Source organism: Pezoporus flaviventris, unplaced genomic scaffold, assembly GCF_033815535.1.
Source record: "Pezoporus flaviventris isolate CSIRO_AGI_PZ_B2104156 unplaced genomic scaffold, CSIRO_AGI_Pfla_v1 ptg000041l, whole genome shotgun sequence".
NCBI lineage: Eukaryota > Metazoa > Chordata > Aves > Psittaciformes > Psittacidae > Pezoporus > Pezoporus flaviventris.
Genome location: NW_026892589.1, coordinates 9804220 through 9819698, shown reverse-complemented (window position 1 = coordinate 9819698; position 15479 = coordinate 9804220). Strand labels below are relative to the sequence as shown.

Here is a 15479-nt window from a genome sequence, read left to right as displayed (position 1 = left end):
AGATAAGAAGAACTTTCAAATCTTTCTTGCCCTGATGAAAAAGCAATTTATAAGAACAGATTGAGACATCCTCCATGAAGTAGGAAGTATACCTCATCTCATTTAGACCTTGAAGGGTAGAAATACAGGAGTGGCTAAAAGAGGCATGTCATGCTAAACTTTCTCTGACAATAAAAGCACATGGAAATGGCACTACTGTGCAGCCACTGCAAACAGGAAAGGGGTCTGCCATCCATAACATTGGTTCCTGGTAATAATTTAGTGCATGAATGAAAGTGAAGCAAAACCAAACATTGAATATTACAAACATGTATTATAGAAGTAATGAGCTAGGGGGGTTACCTATATCGGGCAATGCAAAGATGGACTTTCCCAGAGTATCTCTGCTTTGAGGTATTGGAATTCTGGTCATTATCCATCTGTAAAGACAACAAAAAAAATACAACGGTGTTTCAAAAAGCACTGTTTTCCTGATGGGTGACAGAAATCACACAGCAAACATGCAACATTTAAGAATAAATAAATTCAATTCTAAAATGGTTAATTTTACTTGGAAGAGCTTAGGCTACAGAGGAGCTGCAAGTCAGATTCTAACAGGACAAAGACCTATTCCTTGATATCTTGCTAGAGTGTCAGACCACCTGCCTAAGAATGGATGGTGGTTTTCCTCAAAAGCTTGCTAAATAGGTCAGTGGAAATGGCTGAAGGAGATGTGATGCTGACCACACCATTCCCTTTCATGCTGCCTACTAAAGACATGTTTTTACCATACCAGTCTTACTGACCACCTCACCCTTCTAAGTTTTTACTAAAGTCTTCATTAAAGTATAGTAAACTCAGTTATTCCAAGATGACCTGTTGTAAGTGGCATGCCTAGTGTTTCCAGGCATAATACAGCAACATGATCACACGGACAACCTAGGGTGATACTCTAATGTTTTCATCAGAAGTAATAGTAGAAACCTCATACCAGTGACTAAGCACTTAAGACAAATGCTGAGTTTAGAGCTGGTGCTCCAAACATCTCAAAACATGAGAATCATGTAAGATATACCCCCCCTTGGCAGTCCAATCCTCAACATCATCTGCTGAATTCCGTCTTCCACTAACTGAAAGAAGCAATGTATTTCCTCTGAATTTACCATCACATTTAATTCAATTCTGCAAGGCCACACACTTATTCCATTAGAAATCCAGTTTACAAACCCTGGAGATTAAATTGTAATGCTGAATCAACACAGACTCCACCTATTCTAGCTCTGTGCCAAGTATCTCTAGGTAAAATAGCAATGCTTTCTGTTATGCTTCGAGCCTAGTAGAGTTTTTACAGAGAGAAATGCACTTTCCTTGTTTTACAGTATGCTGTGAACTCTTTCAGGAAAAATTAACAACTTTTCACCTGAGCTTGAGAGAACTTCAAGATAGAAATACTAGTTTTAACAGTGGGATCAAATAAGGGAAAAATTGAACATAATTTAATGATCTGGAAAATGTGAATATTGAACTGCAACTTTCAGGCCTAAACTGGTCCCTGCCTGGTTTTGTATGGAAGAAAAGTGCACCAGAAAATTACTGAGTCAAGTCATTGTTCCTGTTGGGTTAGCACATCACACACTATTCTGCCAAAACTCCACTTCCAGCGATGAGACAGTAATAGTCAGCTAACAGGTACTCCCCCCTGTGTAGCATTTGGGAATGCAGACATTGTCAAGTGTTACCATTCTGAAAACTTTGTACAGGCATGTCACAAAGCTCCTAACTAACCCGATAATGCTTATTCTAGAAGACTTTGTTACTAGTAACAATCAGGGAAGTTGCAGATGTATTTTCACAGAGCGTCAATTGCTTTTATTTCACACTTCACAGCATTATGCTCCATTTCTGGATTTTATTCATACACTCTTCCCCTGGGTCCTGGATACCCCTGAAAGAATGGAGCTTAATTTCTGTGAGCTTGCATAATGTAAGTATGCATCACATAATTACACTCTAGAAGACACATAATGAACAATTCTGCAATAGAGGGCTTGACATTCTCTGTGAGATAACCCAAAAATAATAGAAAGAGGGAGTTAAATTTGAAGTGCACTTCTATTTCTTGCTGTTAGTTTTGCCTCTGTAAGTCACATTGTTACGCTGCCTTTTCTGGTTTGACTACTTCGGGATGCTTTTTCTGTGGCCTCTTCAAAAAGCAGTGAATGTTCCCACTTCTCAGCTATGCTGCTAAACATAAATATACACATATACTTATTTCTGGATTCTCCTTACATATGCCCATGGAATTCCTACTGTACAAGAATATCCCGCACCATACTCAGGCTTGTGATCCACTTTAAAACATTTTACCAACTTACATAGGTTCAGTGGCAATTAATATAAAATAAAGTATGCACACAGTTTCAATTCATTTACTTTCATAAGGATTAAGAATGGGATTTAGACAGCAAGGTAGAGAGTAAAATCTGAAGATCACTTCCTTATAGCTGCCTGCTCACATCCTGCAATTTTCAGTTCCAGGTTATTGGCTCAATATCAGTTTAGGAGACTGCTAGAAAGAAGTCCTGCAGAATGAGCTACTTCACTGTCAGAGAGTACCTGCCTGGACAGGGCACTGCATGGAACTTCTCTTTCACCTGTCCAGGCTGTATCAAAATCACACCTTTTGGCAGATAAAATAAAAATAAAGCTGCATAACACAGACATACACCAAAAAAAAACCACAAACTGAAATGCTGACTTACTATGCACAGAAGCAGTACAACAGTGGAGGCTGAGGTTTTCACAGAATCTCAAAGCTCTCTCACACCCATTTTTTAATGCTGTGTAACTAGGGTATCAGCTAAGACTTCTTTGAAAATATCAGATTAATTCCCACTGGTTAACCAAGTTAATTCCCATGGTAACCAAGCTGTCTCAGAAAATTAGAACATTCATATCTTGACCTTCTAAAACCCGGTGGACCAATCTGCACAGGTCCCCTGGACTGGAGAAGTCTTGGCCCCATAACATATTTTCAGTAACAAATTTTAAAGGACAAAGACTCACGTCTGAATCAAATCTGCATCTTGGGGTACCAGATCTTGACTTGGACAGGAATGTAGGTTTGACAGACAATTGTTCTGGTTTGTCTCCAGATATTTGAAGGGGTCGTATAAACTCTGAAATCACACAACGACTTCCAGAAGGACTTTCATGACCTGGCAGTGACCAAAACACACATAAGTATTGTTCTCAAGCAAAAACATTGCCAAGTAATAAGAAGCAGTGAGTTATTTCCTCATACTGTTAGAAATCCTTCTAGAAAAAGACTAAGGTAGGTAGACTGTAGTGCATAAAAGTTACTAAGCCTACTAGTTCCTAGCCTTTCAGCAAATTGCATAAGTCAACAATATGTAATGGAATATAATGTAGAAAGTGAAGGTGTTTTAATAAATAAATCAAATAAAAGTTAAAATTTTCCCTAATGAAAAAAAAAAAAAATCCACTTGTGTTCTTTGATAGCTTCAGACGAGTTATCTGACATGCTGCTTAACATGCCCAGCACTAAAAGCTGCTGTTGGAACCCTTCTATTTCCCTTGGGGACTTTGTCATGTACTGTAAAGTAGAATCAAGTCACGTATTTATCTTCTAAGAAAGCAGCTGAAATGCTAGTAATTTAGTTGGCAGGATATTCATGTGGAAATGAAGGGAAGTGATTTGGCTTTTTGCAGGACAGAGTTCCAAGAACACCTGCTTCACATTTCTTATGAGCTCCTCATTTACACTGGTACCAAAACACACAGTTTGATCCCAGGGCCATCTCTTCAGTTTCTAAAAAACAGAAGGGATCCCACCTCCACTTAAAAATAAAAAGAAGATGACAACTTACACTGCACATTTAAAGGACTCAGGGAGGCAGCCTTACAAGAGGCTGAACACTCTCGTCCCAACTCAAGTGAAAACTGGGCCCAGTGGTGAGGAGAGGCAAGTTGAAACAACTCCATCAATGTTGCAAGAGGGACTAATAAAGTGTAATAAAAAATACTTGTACATTTTTTCCCTTTTACTGTTAGTTTATTCCCCAGATGACATGAAAACAAGCAGGATATTGTAAACTGAACCTAATTATACTTGCCGCATCAGCAGAAGTTACAGCAAAGCTGAGAGCTAGGGCATTGCTGACACAATCAGATATGAAGAATGCCTTCTCCTTTCTCTCTCTCTCATTAACATAGTGAATCTATGCTCTAATTTTTTCAGACAATGGATATGTGTAGGTTCAGCATTTCCTCTCCAGTTCTGCTGAATTCTGGACAGCAGTGTTTTGCTACTGAATTGTAAGCTTCCCAAACACATGCCACAGGAATTATGAGTGGAACTTCTCTGTTCATCTTGCAGAGGAGAATAAGCTCCAAAACATATCATCAGAGGGTTTTTCTGGTGTTCTCCTTAGTCCGATATGATTATTTTTCTCTGCATCACTGTAATTTACAGCAGGACAGCTTAAGCACATTGACAGCAGGGAAATACACAAGTCATCATATAAAAGATTAATTACAACCAGCCCTGCTTACAGCAGTCCCCAGGCTGAAAAAGGGCACATTTTTTATTCTTGGAACCTCTCTCACATATATAACAGAAAAGTCATCCCCGTTCAGAAACCTTTAGCCAATTTAGCTCCTTCTGTTTGCTGTTAATGTGCTTGCCATATCAGCTCATCAGTGCCAAGCCTATAAATAACTGGTCCAACTGTGATTATTCATTCAAAAGAAACTGCTGTTTGGTCTCATACCTCCTGGATTTTTCAGACTTTATTATTAAATTAGTTTCACTATATACAAAATGTGGAGAAAGATTTTTGGACAACATAGCCCTTGCTTTGCATACAAACAGGATAATAATCAGGATAGGAACATGCATTATCAAGAAACCCAGAAATATCAAGATCCTGGAAGATATTTAACTCCCTTATTTTTTCCACTTGTTAAAAAGGGTATGTAAAATTTACCTTGAGTCCTTAATACATAGGACAGAAAACTGTGCACTAGTTGTAATTGCCTCATATGACTGTACACATCTATGGCTCCAGACTGTGCTAATAACTAGATACAGCCTACTCAGATACCACTGCTCAGCAGAGTAAGACTATACCCATATCCCTCAATGTATGTCTAAATATAGCTTCTGCCTCAGAAATAGCTATGCAAAATGGATCTGTCTTCCTAAGTGGACTTATTGCTGCCTTCAGAGCCCTCTGTTTCGCTATTATTTTGGCTACTTGTGCAATGTAACATCTCCCTGCTCAATAAAACCTGTAGTGGGTGCCACCAACTCCTGTCTCTTTATGAAAAAGCATGTGAAATAACAGGAGCTGATCCTCTAAGACTCTTTCCCATGCTGTGGGACTGCTTTCATCTGGGACCACAATTGGAGATATTTCTTAAAGCAGCTTAAAAATTAATGCAGTTTCATTGACTTCTAATATCTGCAATCTATTGGAAAGAACAGATTTTGGGGCAAGCCATGTCATAAAACAGTAGCAGTTAGTTCCTGCGTATTCTGGACAGGAGACTTTAAAAAAGGTCAAAAGATGACTAAATAATACATGAAAATTCATGTTGATTCTATGTATGTAGAGTCATAGTTGGATTAAAAAAAAACAACACAGCATCATCGAGCAATGCCTTGGCAAGAAGAGAAACAGATCCATTGTGCATGAAGCACATTCCTCCTGAAACCTCCCGAATCCTCCTGAATCTTGGTAATCTGCCAATCGTCTGTTCTGGGGATCACGAACACATGAGTACAGACAAAAATGGCTACATTTAAAACCGGGTCTAACTTCACCTCCAGAACAAGAAACAATTTCAAACAGGGTTCTCTTGTTCATCCTAGACAATTTCACTGCTGTCCCTGGGCTTGAACAGCAGAATGTGGAAGAATCAGACCTATTAAAACTTGTTAACTCACTGGAAACTATGAAAAAAAAAAAAAAAAAAAGCCCCTTTCATTTTTGCACTCTGCAAAAAAAACCCAAGAGTTAAAAACATAAAATTCACAAGGTCAGTTCCTAAGAACACACAGCAGCTTCTAAGAATGTCTCTTTTTTTTTTTTTTCTCTAAATACTAGAGAAGAACCTTATGAAGCCAAGGGGATTTTGTCTACAAAGTCTCATAAAATCCATATACCGTCAAAATGGCCTTTATTTTCCCATGACTGCCAAGTATCTGGTTAAGGAAGTCTGAAGACTACCCTTTTATGGAAAGAGGCAAGGAAGAACACCACACTTAATTTAAATTTCCCAACACAAGTAGCGCTGGCCATCCTTGTAGTAAATTAGTACAACCTCCAGTTTATTTATTGGAACTACTGATTCATTATGGACTACCTAAATTATCTAGAAATGCCATTTAAATGAGCCTCTTATCTGATGAATAATAGATCTTAAAGTTTCTATATCTGATGGGCTGATGCCAACCTCATGAGGTTTAACCATGCCAAGTGCAAGGTCCTACACCTGAGTCAGAGCAATCCCAGGCACAGCTACAGGTTGGGCAGAGAAGAGATTCAGAGCAGCCCTGTGGAGAAGGACTTGGGGGTGTTGGTTGATGAGAAAATGAACACGGGTTGACTTCAGTGTGCGCTTGCAGCCCAGAAAGCCAACCGTATCCTGGGCTGCATCAAAAGGAGCGTGACCAGCAGGTTGAAGGAGGTGATCCTGCCCCTCTACTCTGCTCTTGTGAGACCTCACCTGGAGTATTGTGTGCAGTTCTGGTGTCCTCAACATAAAAAGGACATGGAACTGTTGGAACAAGTCCAGAGAAGGGCCACGAGGATGATCAGGGAACTGGAGCACCTCCTGTATGAAGACAGGCTGAGGAAGTTGGGGCTGTTCAGCCTGGAGAAGAGAAGGCTGCGTGGAGACCCCATAGCAGCCTTCCAGTATCTGAAGGGGGCCTATAGGGATGCTGGAGAGGGACTCTTCATTAGGGACTGTAGTGACAGGACAAGGGGTAATGGGTTAAAACTTAAACAGGGGAAGTTTAGGTTGGATATAAGAAGGAAATTCTTTCCTGTTAGGGTGGTGAGGCACTGGAATAGGTTGCCCAGGGAGGTTGTGAATGCTCCATCCCTGGCAGTGCTCAAGACCAGGTTGGACGAGGCCTTGGGTGATATGATTTAGCGTAAGGTGTCCCTGCCCATGGCAGGGAGGTTGGAACTAGATGATCTTAAGGTCCTTTCCAACCCTAACTATTCTATGATTCTATAATTGTGACACTATTATATATATAGAGTGAACTTTTTAGATCCTAATCTATTCTGGCTAGGTTTATTTCATTTCCTGATACATTCAAACATCATCCATTAGGGCAAAGCATCTGGTCATAAACTGATCTTGCTTCCATCATTTGCTTTGCTTTGAAAGCTGTCCTTGTGTTCCCTCTTGTGCTCTTTCTTCCTCACACATAATAAAAATAACTACACTTCTGGTTTGAAGAACTTGCTGTAGCATTACCATCATTAGTGTCAAACAGTTGACTTCAATAATTAGAAATCCTCCCCACTGGCTCAAACATTACTGTTATCAGTGCGTTCATCCTGAGAATGAATATTGTCCTAGGATTTCTGATGTTTATACACTAGTACTGCAGTCCCTGAACAATAAGTCATAAAAATCAGTAGGTTATAAGAAAAGGTGTATAGAGCAAGGCCTTCAAACGACATCAATACAGACTTAGCTGTGTTTTCATTCAAGGATTTCTTGGAATATGTCTGTTTGTTAGGTTTTGAAGGCTTTTTTGAAAGCTTTTTCCATTAACATTTCAAAAATAAAAGTAAGTTAATTTGGAAAGTTTGCCCGAGGACCTCAGAAAGTTTACTTGTTTTTTACTTGAGGACTGGGGCCTATTTATATCAATTCCAGATCTCAATCCAGATTTAGGCTATCCAGCGATACAGACTGACCTTCACTAGCTGCCTAAAGGACATCTCAATACCTAACTACCTTTCCTTTAAAATTAATTGTTGCTTTGAAAATCCCACCCTTGGAGACATGAGCAGCTAATCCTGTTTATGTTACATTTCTACAAATTCTTACAGCTATCAGGTAATGCCTTCTGAATTCTCTATTTAGCGCACTTTAACACCCACTTATGTAAGACTTGCAGCTCCAGATATGCCTCTAAACAAGTATGCAGCACAGTGGGCAAGACCACAAACAGCTCAAATTTGTGTTCAAAAACCCAAGGCATACAATGTACAAAGTTACTGAAGTGAAATGAAAGAAGGATGTCACCTTGGTTCCTTTTGACTTGATTTCACATTGAGTTTAGCACCCTTCACTGAAAATAACTGCTCATCTGTAATGATAGGGAAATGACTTGTGATTTCTAGGCACTATGCCTCAAATTTTTTCTAGAAACTTAGGAAGATGAAAAGTCAAGACTACTTCATTTTCCCAGCTCCTCTTCATACTGATTTTAAAACAACCTGGGGGGAATTTGTAAGTAATGGAAATTACCTGACAAGTGTTCCTTTGTGGAACGGGTAGTTACAAAGTCATTCTAGCATGGATGATACTGAGCTGGTAAGCATACTCTGCAGCCTTGATAACAACACAGTTAAAATGTACAGTCTAACATGATTTGCATGCAAGTTAGTTTCAAGTGTCTTCAGGTAACCTCTTGCCTTCATCTTCGCAATTTTCTTATGAATAATGAATGGTTAACAAAGTCATGTACTTAGGAGGAGAAGCTGCCTCTGGCAACAGGATATGACCTGACAGAAATTCACTTGGAAAAACACATACTGGGCTGAAGTTACTGAGCACTATATGTGAAAGACCAATAATATAGGTGTAATTTAGTAAGCAACTGTAGATAATATTCCTATTCAGTTCTATTAAAATATATCCCATGAAGCCCCTTTCCAATCAAAATCACTGTGACTGTACCTGTGTTTTTGTAGTCAGTGTTTGCTTGCATTGAAATGTTTTCCTAATGTTCTACTTCCAAGTTTGTATGGGGAAATGCCTTTTCTGTTGAACAAATGCAATTAAACCAAATACATTTCCATGCTTGGCAAAATACTCCATGCAGTTTTTCCATTTTTTACCCAGGTCTATTTACAAGTTTCTTTTATGTAATAGCGAATGCAAGGGGGGAGGGGGGGCGTTCTTTTCTCATGAACTGCTATTTCAGTAAGACAGCAGATCTAACCCTCTCCCTGAAACAGTGAAGGTCAGTCTTTATTCTTCCAGGAGAAGCAGATATTTACATAAAGAATACAACATTTTAACTCTAAACACGTTTCTCGTCACTACACTCAACAAGAGACAATTCCACTCAAAGCAGTGCCTGAATAAAACTGGAACAACCTCAGTGAAGACTTAAAAGATACTCTGAAATTTAAACAAGTCACAAAACAGGAACAAAGCAAATTCTGTCCTCCATTTGTAGAAGCAAACTGTATTTACATCAAGTTACACCTTAAAACGTACAGGGTACAGCAGGTAACTACAGATAAAATGCTGGTCCTTACCTTTGCCTATAGAAGTGGCTATTCCATTCATTAACTGGGATAGAGATTTACCGGGAGAACCAGAGATATCTGAGGATGCCACTGAGTTACTGCTCAGGAGATCAATCTTCCCTGCTTGCTGTCGGAACTTCTCCAGCTCTCTGGATAAGAGGTTAAACTGCTCACTCTGCGTCCGGCATTTCTCCTCTAGCTCTCGGACCTTGGCCTGCACAAGCAAGACATCACACAGACTGAGTTCAGAGCGAGCTGTGACTGCATCAGATTTTCCTACAGTACCAGGAAGCCAGGATAGGCAAACTATTTGGGATGCACAGGCCTACAATCACATTTTTCTGCCCCTAAATTCTCACCCATGTTTAGAACAAAACCTTTTAGTATCTCTGTAATATCGCAGTAAGTATTCCTTTAATCCCCAATTTCCAAAGGGAAATTTCCTCATTGTATTTTTGGCACTGCTAGAACAAAATCACTGCCAAGAACACCTGCAAACAGATCCTGGAGCTTTGTGACTTCTACACACATCTGAATGTCACTTTTGTGCACTCTTCCAACTTTTCTTAAACCTCAGATGTATTTCTGAGGTTTGCCATTCCTCTGTTACTAAGCTGAAGACTCCTGAGTTGATAGATTAACATTTATGTATTAAAACCCAACAACAACAAAAAAAGGCAAACAATGGTTCATGCAGAATGTGAGCCTAGCTACTGGCTGAATTCCCTTGCAAAAATAATGCTCCTCACTACAGATGCCAAAACACACAGAAGTAATCCAGACACCAGCCAAGAGGAGAATGTGTGTAAGCTTGTGAGAAGTACCAAAATGTCATTGTTGGCAAACATTTTTATTTTGAGGCATCAGCCTTCAACAAAACAGAACTTCAAAGATAAACTTGTGTGCTGACTTGGGAAATCTGCCTACATACAGTTTACGAATTCCTGATGTGAAAAAATGGATGAAGTGATGGAAAGATTCCCTGGCTGAAAGAAATGACAAAGGGAACCTATGACTTTACAACTTTTACTCAAAACATTCATAAGGGGAGTGAAAATGTGAAATCCAAATCTGCACATTCATTGTACCAGCTAAATTTAAGATACAATGATTTTTTTCAATAGAATGCATTTAAATTTCAATCTGCATTTATAAACAGCCTGTGTATCTATTTGCATACACTATCAGATATTCCCAAAAAGAAACCCCACAAACCTACAGTGCCCAGAGAGTAAGGAAAGAGCACAATAACACGTGTTGCAAATACTGAAGAACCAGCAAAGCTCCTGAGAAGCTCAGTTGTGAGGTCTGATTTTCACACAGGGGCAAACAGTTGTTCTGTACTCCGAAAATGTGTCAGAGCAAAAGTACCATTTTAGACCTAGGGAGCACTCGTGGTCTTATGTGCTGCCACCCAAACAGGCAGAAGTAGCTCAACAAAGACAGTAATAAACTCCTTATGTAAACAGCTAATAAATTATATCCTAATCTGATGCTTTATGATGAACAAACATGACTTCCCTTCGTTAAAACCCCCTTCATAGTATATGCCTAGTTAAACAACTGAACTAACAAAGGAAGTCCGGATACCAGTTGGATTCATTTAATTGTACTGAACATCTTTTTCTTGAAAGAAAAATGTTCTCAGTTCATATAAAAAGACCTGCACATACTACATATCAAGAAAACAACATATATTACATATAACTATAAAAAGAGCTTAGCACAGCTAAGGACAAACAAAATACTTATAGTCCCCAGAAGAACACAAAAATCTCAATTTCCTACCACAGCAGGTGGTACTGTTTGTTCCTTTCTTTTGTAACAAATATATTTTTAAAGCTACAGTGAATTTTGAGGAGATAATTTCTTCGTATTCATAAAACACAAATTAATTTAGTTCTGCCAAAGAAGTCTCAAGGGTATCTACCTGCCTCATTATGAAACAGAAAACAATACGGTTAGAGAGACCTTGTGGGAGTTTTACATAAACATTAAATGCTTTGATTTTTGGTGGGTTTTTTGTCTTTCATCTTCTCACCATGGTTTTGAGCAACCAAAATATAAGCCTTTGCTACTTGTTAATTTGGTGCATGAATAATTCATCTATGTACAATTTTAAAAGAACATTAAACACAGAAAGTAGTAAACTGATGTGGGTTTTTAGATCCCCTCTTTCCAATGGGAAGCTTAAGGATGAGGTATTCAACTCACTAAAAATATATACTGACCTTTCCACATGCAGTTATAGAAACCCTATCATTAAATAAAAAATAAAAGCATCAAATCCAGACCTGAACAAGATGCTAAGGCTGCCTTAAAAAAAAATTTGGAAAAATATTATTTTAATGTATTATTTATTAATTTAAAACTTCTTTGCATTTCATATGTAACTATAAGTTTGACTTTTCTTTTGAGCATCTACAAACTTCAAGTTGTTCTTTCATGACAGTACGAAGCCTGGATGAAAAATGCCTTCACTACTTTTCTATCAAGGTTGTGAGTTAGAAGTGAGTACAAAGCTGTTACTAAGTAAAGAACAAATTGTCCTAAAATCCACAACAGCGCTGGTGGGAAGCGGCCCGTCCCCATCTTTGTTTTTTCAGTTGAGGCAGGTTTATTGTTACCCAGCGACTCACCTCCCTGTGGAAAATCTACGTGTTGGATGTCACTGCAGAGCAAGGCATGTGCTTATGCTCTCAGAAGAATTTTTATTCTATATTGTGGTATAGCCTATCCTAACAACAACATAAAAGTGCCAGGTCTACCAAATCTCCCTAAACCTGGTTCTATAGCAGTGGCTGTATGAAAACACATTCTCTGCTCCAGACCACACTTGAATGTATGCCACCTGGTACTTGCCAAGTTTCTCATACAATACAGAGAGCTATTTCTAAAATGTAAACAGCTTCTTAAATGGAAAATGAAGCAGACTTCATCCATTACAAAAAATACTGTTCACACAAGACAGATATGACAATGAGCAACTTTCCAGGTGGACAGCTTGAATTCAGACTAGTAATTAGCTCACATATTCATTTCATGGTTTAACTGTTTACACAGCAGCAATGGCTTTCAATAGATGGCTCAAGCATTCAACTTAAGGAGAAAATATCACATAAAATTATCTCTGTATTAACAAAGAAACAATCTGAATTCAGACAAAATCCACACAGTCAGAAAGGCACCATCTTGAATAAACTACCAAACCATTCCTACTGGGCATGCTCACCAGAAATAAGCTGTCAAAACCAGCTTCTGGGTTTTCATTAGGTCATGCCAGATTTGAAAAGCAATCTCTTGTAGAAAAAAAACTTCTGATATAAGTGATTTGGTATGAGGTCAATAAATGCCAAGCATGCTTGTGTAACAATGGTTCTAGCACGCATCCCATGCAAGGTTAGGCAGGACTATCATACTCATTTTAAAGGTCAAAGTGCAAGATTCATGACAAGGAAAGGAGAATTTATGCCCTAAAATACCTGCATGCTGTCCAAGGTGTTCTGGATGAAGTGCAAAGCAATAAATTCCAAATAGGACACAGTAAACAAAGAGATGTGAAATAAACAAAGAAATAAAAACAGTTTTGAGCACTTTTTTTACATTTCAAAGCAAAATACATTAGAACAATTAACACGCATAAAAACATGCATTAACACAAACCACACTACAGAACATTCCAGAAATCAATACCGCTGCTGATCTTACATTGCAAAAGGCACATTAAATAAAACGCTGAAAATTAATAGGCTCATGGCAATGAAAAGCAAAAGCTTAGGAAACAATGGGGTTATGCAAATCAGAGGTCACAGACAAATCAGCTAAATGGGAATTCTGATTAGCTTGAGGCGGGAACAACCATTTGCCTGCCTTGTTTCTACTTCTCTTTTCCTGCATCACATACTTTCCACCAGGCATTAAATAATAATTTAATATTATAACCTTAAAGGAAAGACAAACTTAACATACGCGATGATAACGAAAGCCAATGAGTAAAACATTCTGTGGGAATGAGTGAAACATTCTGTGGGAATAATAACTTTCACAGATACAAATAAACATTTTTATTTTTTAAGATGATCAATGCATCACAGAAAACACCTTCCATCAATACACGACCAATAAGTGCTCAGACAGAAAATGGTAAAAAGAAATCACCTTCTGCTTAGAACAGATTTTTAACTGAAATATTGACAATGCACTTGCTATAATCTATAATATCCCAGGTTATTTATGATATGTATTTTATGTTAAGACCAAATAACCATCCAGTGCCTTTTCTTTTCCTCAGGCAGAAAAACTGGTTTACTTGTGCATCTGTATTTTCTGACACTTAACCTTATCCTTCAAAAAATATGATTGGAAATTAAGGAATCTGTTCTTCAAGCTGAAAAACTAGGGAGGAATTGTTTGCTTTAGGAATCTTCTTACAGGAGCTCTAATTTCTGCTATACATTGTTGTAATTTGTCCTATCTTGCCCAAAACTGTAGGTCAGCCTGCATTTCTAAACAGAAGCAGCAAAGGGAATAAAAAGTTCTGTCAGCACCAGTCAGATATTTGAGTGTATTAATTTATTTCAATTAGAATCTTTGTGGTTTCCTATGTAATTTAACCATAACTGTATGTATCCATTCTAAAGGTTCCATTATTATAAGAGTCTCAGTTTAAAACCACTAAAAATTTAACTCAAACCTAGAACAAAGAGGTTTTGCACACTTTTCCTTATTCAAACTAAAACTGACAGAAAATCTAATGGGTTTTGAATCTGAGTGAGAATTTGCTCCTATTCTCCATGTCACTTCTATACAAGCCACATGCAGTTCCGTATCTTTAGGCAAAGACTAAATCAAAGACTAGACTGGAGATTTTTAGGAATAAGGAGTCGAAGGAAAGCTTGAAAAGCTACTATTGAATTTAGAGGCAATATCCTGTGCCAAGGTCATAACTGCTATGAGCAATTACTAATGAAAACACTGACTTTTTTTATCTTTATGAGGGATGCTGCCTTTATGGATGATGTCAGTATGTGCAGGTAGTTAGTGCCTTAAAAGTTAGTAAATCAGATATCTGAACCATCTCTCAAAATTTTATTTATTTAACAGCATTTACTTACTAAATCCAATAGTCACTGGTAAATTCTACAAACGTATTGCAGCATAGCTGGGAAATGCTAAGAAAGGCCACTGCTGGTGATAAACAGCAATAGGATTAGAGGCAATGAACATGGGTAGCATCCAGAGAAAAATGCTGACAGGATACAAGAATAATATTATTCATAATGAAAGTGCTCAAAGACTGAAAGAGGCTGCCCGTGTGGGCTGTCATATCTCTATTCCCAGAGATGTTTAAAAATGGACTGGGCAAAGCCTTGAGCAGCCTACAGTGATTTTGAAGAGAGCCCTTCTTTGAGCAGGGAGGTCCCTTCCAAACAGAATCATGCGATGATTCTAATTAAAAATTTGAATGTGTATCTGGTGCCTGTGGTTTTCGAATGCCCAGTTCAGGCTGCCTAGAAAATACAGTTTTCCAGTAAGAAGAATGAAGTGGTCTCTGTCTACTACGCCCTTTGAAGGTTTTTCAGTGTCCAAATTCTTTTATTAGGTTTAAAAATTTTGGCTCTTTAGCATGTTGCTTTCGGCTGACTACACAGTATTTAATTAGGAACGTTAGGTAACTTATTGGTATTTGCAGCTATATTTCCAGCCCAGATAATAATAATTCCCACAATTAATCACTTCCTTTTTTATATACCTGACAGTATTTTACAAAACACAGTACCAACATTTCTATTCTATACAAGGAAAAAGTGAGGTACACACATCCATCACTTCCAACAGCTCAGCTTAATACACTCCTATCTGAATTATAATCTTTAAAGGATGCAATTACACTAGAAGAGAAAAAAAAAAAAAGTAGATGCCTACATATTATTTGAACTTTCAAAGTGATGATACTGTACAGTAATC

At 38.1% G+C, this 15479-nt stretch overlaps 1 protein-coding gene across 10 annotated transcripts in view; it reads right to left on the bottom strand.

The window, feature by feature from the left end:
- RIMBP2 (RIMS binding protein 2) overlaps positions 1-15479 on the bottom strand; it is a 136889-nt gene that overhangs the window by 27587 nt on the left and 93823 nt on the right. For all 10 annotated transcript variants that reach the window (XR_009745720.1, XM_061466153.1, XM_061466152.1 and 7 more), the window contains 3 exons: positions 9522-9726; positions 3046-3197; positions 343-419 (listed from right to left, as the gene is read on the bottom strand). Coding sequence is in view for 9 of the 10 variants with exons in the window: in XM_061466153.1 (XP_061322137.1) it covers positions 343-419; positions 3046-3197; positions 9522-9726 (434 nt within the window). In the remaining variant the exon portion in view is untranslated. The remainder of the gene's footprint in view (positions 1-342; positions 420-3045; positions 3198-9521; positions 9727-15479) is intronic.